Here is a 6,985-nt window from a genome sequence, read left to right as displayed (position 1 = left end):
GGGAAAGGAAGAAGAACAATTTGGCCTACCAACAAAATGTATTTATTTACCAAGCTCCAGTAAAAATCTTCAGACTGCAAGGTGTAGTGTGAGCACTGAGGACTGACAGTTTTTAACAGCCTCCCTTAAGAAGAAGTTTTTGCCTGCACAGCTGGATCAGCAAGCCAGCAAACTTCAAACCTTAGGATAAAATTTTAACAAATGGTATTGAAGGGCAGAAAAGATGCTTAAATAAACAAACCAAAAAGCACACAGCTATGTCTTTGGCTAGCTTGGTGAACAAAGGAACAGTCCCCCCAATAATTCTGTAGGACATGTCAGAAGACCATGAGTTGTCACGTTTTCACTTAAAAGTTGAACATGATTCTTTCTTGACTGGTTCCTTACCTCTTTTTCCCTGTACTCTCAACAGGGTACCAGTAAATAAGTAGACAGGGCCAGAAATGTCAAGCCTTTGCCTCCATCCCTGCAGCTAACACCTCAATTCAAGAAGTCTCCTAAAGAACTCAACCCTAAATATCTCAGAGAATACAGAAAAAAGTGTTTATGCTTCTGATATTGGGGGAAGTCAAAGGAGCTGCAGGGCACTCTGGTAAAGGTACAAGGACCAAAGGGACACACAGGTCTTAGCTCCTGATATTCCCAAGAACTAGAGCTCATTTCTGAGCAGATGAACAGACGATCAGGAGAAACAAAGCTGAGAAATTCTCCTGAATTCCAGAATTTGACACAATCACTACCTCACAGCACTGCAAATTCATGAAAAAAAGGAAACTAAAACTGACACTAATGTCTTAACAGGAATATGCTTTTATTTTCTTACAGTTGCCAAATTGAATACTTGATACTGAAAACCAAAATGGAACAAAAAATAACAACCAGTAATTCATACTGATGTTTTTTCTCCTGCAAAATAGCAAAGCAAAGCTCTGTATTAGAGGGACAACAGTTTACACTAGGCAGTTATTTTAGCTGATCACAAATACCAGGAATTTTGAGACTAGGATGAATGGCAGCCGTGAGTGAGGATTATTTTTTTTCTTAAAATGACAGTTATGCAGGTAAAGAAAAACCCTCCACGGAAGGGTGATTCTATTTATAAATGTACAACATTAAGGAAGCTTTTTTATAAAAATGTTTGCAGGTGCCATAATAGCACATTGTTTGCTTATTTTATCATTAGTAAGTATACAGTATAGTAAAAATGGTAAAGTTTTCTAGTCCAGACAAGGCCATAATCAGTAGACTTCCATTCTACAGATATCACATCCATCCTAGAAGAATCCTCCTGCCTGAAGGAAATAATGCTTCTATGACTAAGACCATCCTTTGTAGCCTAAATAAACTCTGAGATTTCTCTTATTTTCTGTCCTTTCTGAAATTCCTCACCACTACAGGCCTGAAAGCTTGACATATCATAACAAGGCTGTCATCAACTTTTTTGTTTAGAAAAGAACCTAAGGGGCAAAGCCCAGCCACCAGCACAGAGACTGATTTCTAGCATCAGAACCATTAACATTACCATTAAAGCCCCCCTGGGTTTTGTAATGGTCCTGAGCACTTAACACAGCACAGTTCCCCTCCTATCACATAAGACAGAAATGTATCCACCGCTACAATTAATGTTGCAAATCAAGCAGTATACTTCCTGTATTTATTTTTTTTACAATTGTACTTATTACAATGCTGCTATTCTCAGGACTGAATCACAATGTGATTTTCACACTAGGCTAAACTGCATCTGTAAAAGAGACTGTTACTAGCTGCAGAAGGTCTCTACACCAGCAAGTACCTGTTAAATTCATGTTACTAACGCATCAGAGGGATGCACAGCCTGAGGCTGCAGACAGAATGATAGTTCAGCATAATTTGACTGCTGAAAGATACCATCCAGCAACTGAAGACCACAAAACATTGTCAAACAAGTACAGCAAATTGTCAGCCAGCTTTGGGGTAGTGAAGCCTGGCTCCACACAATTGTGTATTGATGGTTGTAGACTAAGATACAGCTCCTCATTCCCACTCCAAGCTTTTGCACCCTCAAAAATATTCCCAACTAACTAATCTCTGAGGCCTTGTAGGGCACACATGAGCATAGCATGCAAACCCAAACAGGAAGGTCCATTTCCTAGTTACAGGTTAGTAAGGGACTCCAGATGTTTCCATTTTATTTCTACTGCTGTGATACAGCACCAATGCTGCTGTGCTTGCCAAGTGCTGTACACAAAGCTCAAAGCTACCCTTAAACCAATCATAGAATCATAGAATGTACTGGGTCAGAAGAGACCTCTAAAGGTCATCTAGTCCAATCTCTCTACAATAAGCAGTGACATCTCCAACTAGACTTATCTGCTCAGAGCCCCATCAAACCTGACCTTGAATATCCCCAGGGATGGGGTCTCCACCACCTCTCTAGGTAACCCATTCCAGTGCTCGACCACCCTCATAGTAAATAACTTTTTCCTAATGTCCAACCTAAATCTACTCTTCTCTAGCTTGAAACCATTACCCATGTACTATCGTTACACGCCCTTGTGAACAGTTCTTCCCCAGCCTTCTTATAGGCTCATTTCAGGTATTTGAAGATCACTGTAACGTCCCCCCAGAGTCTTCTCTTCAGGCTGAACAGCCCCAACTCCCTCAGCCTGCCTTCGTAAGAGAGATGCTCCAGCCCTCCAATCATTTTCATAGCCCTCCTCTGAACATGCTTCTTCTGCTGGGACTCCAGAGCTGGACACAGTATTCCAGGTGAGACCTCACCAGAGCAGAGTAGAGGGGAAGAATCACCTCTCTCGATCTGCTGACCACACTTCTTTTGATGCAGCCCAGGGTGCTGCTGATTACAGCCCTCTGGCTGTAATTGCATATTGGTGGCTCATGTCCAGCTTTTAATCCACTTTTCATCCAGTCAGATTGGATCCCTGTAGCCATGACTAAGTGCTCCTGCTTCCTTGTGTCCTGAATTGGCAGCCAAAAAGAGCCTTCCTTTTCAGTGATGGTTCTTCAGCATAATGATCACCCAAGACTATGCACAGAGCCATCTAACATGGGTCTTCATAGACCTCTAAATCAGACTTTAATGACAAACCTTGAAATACAAGACAGAGGTTCTGAACAAAGGTCTGAGCCAATCCTGGACTCACATGCCTGTGGAAAGCCTGGTGTGTTCATACCAGGGGGTGGTATGATTAAAAGCAGGGGTATGATGCATTAGGTTTTCAATCGAACATTTAATCCAATATGATAAGACACTTTCAACTGACAGCTTAATAACTGTCAGGGAAAATTTCAGGCCAGGCACTTGGTATGGCAGAAAATTATTTTGAGACTAATTGTAATAGTTCTGCTTTATTACACTTATTTCATAATCAGGGTCACCCAGCAGCAGGAAAATCTGGGCAGTTCACCCAGGAATCCTGTGTTATGAAGTCATAAGCTCCCCCTTGATATCTTACCCCACACACTTTGCCAGTGACAGTGAGCTCAGACACATCTGAATTTCAGCTTCTGTTCTAGATGCTGTGAATCTTTTCCAACCCAATCCATAGATGTTAGAGGTGGTCTACAGTTGCCTTCTGAAATCAGCCAGCACCTAAAAGCTATGCACTCCTTTAAAAAGAAGTTAACTAGAAAGTAATTTTCTCTGAAAAAGTATTTTGACAACAGGACTGAGAGGAAATATAACCTTACAATCTTCAGAGAGAACAGCCACCGACCCTGAAAGACAAAGACAGCACTCACCTTTCTCTGAGCTTTGCTCAGCTACAGAACTGTTGCACCCCATGGTTCCACTGACGCTCCCCATCAGTTTTAATTGCTGCTCATACAAAGCAGATTTCTTTCAGCTGTTAGCACTGAGCACATTCCCTGTGTTGCTCCTTCAGTGATGAGGATTATACTGCTCTGGCATCCTGTGATCTTCCTATCATTCCTAACAGGAAGAGGATTGAGAGGAAGGGAGAGAGAGGGGAAAAAAGGTGTTTAACAACACAGAACCTAGTTTCTACAGCTCATAAAAAAGGTCTGTACAGCACATCCTACACAAACTGGACCTGATCACCCATACTAGGCTTCTTTTCACATCTGATCACTATCAGCTTGCATTAAAGACAGATGAACTCAATAATGATACTGTTTACTTTTTACATATTAGCTGAAAGTTACCGTGCACCAGTGATTTCTTAATCTGAAGCACAGGTATTTGAAGTGTTGTAGGGACAAGGGTCTACAGAGGCATGTTACTCAGCATTTTTGTTATTTGAAAATTGGAACTGCAGAATTTGAAGGACTCTAAATTACATCTGATACTCCTACTAAAAACCCCCCAAACCTCAGCCCCCCTAACACTCCATTGATTTGAAAAGGTGCCCTGCCACCCCATTTATCACTTTATCCCTCAGTGTCACGACGACGAAATTTACAAGGAGGGATGGTGCCACAGCAAATAGTTTAAGTATCAGACTTCATTTAAATAAAACACCCAACTTTCTGTTGCTTTTACACTGAAACATTCTAAAGAAAATAATCAGTTTCATTAAATAAATAAACAAACAACATTTATAGTTGTGGGACTACTTTTAGGGTCCCACAACACATCACTTGAGCTGGGTCTGCCACCTTCTGAGTAAGTATTTATTTCAAGAAAGAGGGACTTTAGGGTATTTTCCTCACAATGGTCAGCTTCTCCCCTCTGAAGATATAATGAAATTTTTAAAAAGTATTGTTAAAATAATTTTGAGTCAATCAATGGCTTTGGCAGCATCAAATAAAGCACTGATATTGCTAACAGCTGCACTTTGTCTACTCACTAAACAACATTGTTATCCTGAATACCATCTCCTCACTTGCCCTCTTAGGAAGATCTCAAGCCTTCATTAGTTAGTCCATCTCAAACCAGCCAGCCATGACTTGTGTTCTGAAGGCTAGGATGAAGAGCTAAAAAGAGCTTACAACCTAAGTTCTTCAGCAGAGAAACAGTCTTCCTTAAAGGGTAGGTCATCATGTGCCCAGCAACTAGGCAACGGGAGCTGCAAACAGAACCATCTCTCAGGACTCCACCCAAGCCATGGAAAACAATGGGCTGACCCAAGAAATGGGGACCTCAAACACTGTCACACCCTACTTTCAACAGCTTAAAGCTTTTCCCCTAGCCATCTGCACTCTTCCCTCCACCTATCTCTACTTTGGATAAAAGGAAAATTTCTTTACTGAATGAGTGGTCAACCATTGAAACACATTGCGTAGGGAAGTGGTAGAGTCGCCATCCCTGGAGGTGTTCAAAAAACGTGTAGATGTGGCACTTTGGGACATGGTTTAGTGGACAGGGTGATTCTGGGTTGATGGTTGGATTTGATGATCTTAGAGGTCTTTTCCAACTTTAGTGATTCTATAATTCTAAATTCATGGACTTCTAGCACCTCTTTGAGCGAAGAAATAAGATAGAGATGGAGGGACCGACATTTTATGGTGATAGCAGTAAATGAACCCTGAAATGTACACTCAAGTGTTTGGAGGAAAACTTGCACAAATGTATCCTATCATTAAACCACTCAAAAAGGCCACATCTGGCCATGAAAGAGCTAGTCCAGGGGAAAAATAATCTCCTTCAGTCATGAACATCAGCATTGTAAAGGGGAAACAGCAAACATGCAAACTACTACCCTATCTCCTGAAGGCTTTGCACTTGGCTACAAAGCCATCCTGGCCACCAACCCACGTGGCTCTATGGCTGCAGACCTGCCACACCTACTGAAGACAGCAGCAAGCAGGGTCTCCAACCAGACCCAGCAAATTCACTTTCTGCCCTTCTAGTCCGACTAAAGAATGGTAAACAAGAGGAACACGCCCCTGTGGAAACAGCCAGTGTCTCCCAGGCAAAGACTCTTCATTGCTCCTGAGTAGCTCCAAATGAAGAAATCCCTACCCTCCTGCTCCCCAGGTACATATTGCCAGGTTCAAAGCAACTCCTGCTTCATGCCAAAACCTGCCTTCCTGGGCAAAGGCATAGGAAAATGGCAGGCAAAGACCATGAACACCATCCATGCCACAGAAGGTTGAAAACCAAGCATTTAAAGCATTAGAGTCCATTCTGTGAGCTATTTACTACACAGTGCAGCAATTTCTGGTGAAGAATTATTTGTCTTTACGAAATTCCCTGAAATGTTGGCTGATGAAACGGAAAGCTGGGCTTTTAAAAAGGTATTGAAAAAGGCTTCAGAGATAAAAGGTAGATGGATGGGAATCTGGGACAGAATGCTGTGTTAGCGTTCTGGATAATTTACTACTGATTTACCCTTAAGAGAGAATCTGTCACGTTCACTAAAAAGCAGGCAGTAATTCAATTCTACAAGCCAGTGATCTGTCCTGTTCTCAGATGTAACTCCAAGAAATTGCTACATTTCTCTTAATTCAGTAAAAAGGCAATTTTGCAGTGGACTGGCGCAAAATATACAGCCCATACACTGAAATAAAATAAAATGTCATTCTAACTAGGCCAGCAGACATGCACCAAGCTAAGCTGGAGTGGCACATGGTCTTCTTCTTCTACAGAGGAGTCACTGAAGGTTACTCTGCAACAAGTGCTCAGAAATTTGGGGGTCAGAACCTGAGCTGTCAAGAGCCTGATTTACAGAGGTAATTAATCAGCACCATTTGATACGGATGTAATAGTTGCTGCCCAAAATCAATCATGCCTTCAGTTTTTCAGTCACATAAAGACCAGGCTGCCCCAAGAATAACGGAAACCTTGTAAAGATTTATAGCTGACATTTAATGAAATCAGGCTGCAGGTCCTTTGGGCAAAGAGGGAACCTTTCAAGCATACCTTATCAAGCATACAGATGAGCTGTGCTACTGGCAGACAAGTGTAAGCTAGGTCAAGCCTGAAGATATGGAAGCCCTACAAATAAGAACCACTAGGCTTTAACTTCTTATTATTTTGTTTCTTACCTTTAAAAAAAACAAAGAATGAAAGGTTCCTCCCTTG

At 41.7% G+C, this 6,985-nt stretch overlaps 1 protein-coding gene across 1 annotated transcript in view; it reads right to left on the bottom strand.

Annotated features, from left to right (window-relative positions):
- PPEF1 (protein phosphatase, EF-hand calcium binding domain 1) overlaps positions 1-3,784 on the bottom strand; it is a 30,830-nt gene extending 27,046 nt beyond the window's left edge. Inside the window, exon 1 of the mRNA XM_009997229.1 lies at positions 3,742-3,784. Coding sequence (XP_009995531.1) covers positions 3,742-3,784 — 43 coding nt within the window. The remainder of the gene's footprint in view (positions 1-3,741) is intronic.
- Between the last annotated feature and the right edge of the window lie 3,201 nt (positions 3,785-6,985).

This window comes from Chaetura pelagica, unplaced genomic scaffold (assembly GCF_000747805.2).
Source record: "Chaetura pelagica isolate M959 unplaced genomic scaffold, ChaPel_1.0 scaffold80, whole genome shotgun sequence".
NCBI classification, from domain to species: Eukaryota; Metazoa; Chordata; class Aves; order Apodiformes; family Apodidae; genus Chaetura; species Chaetura pelagica.
This window is presented reverse-complemented; position numbering and strand designations above follow the sequence as displayed.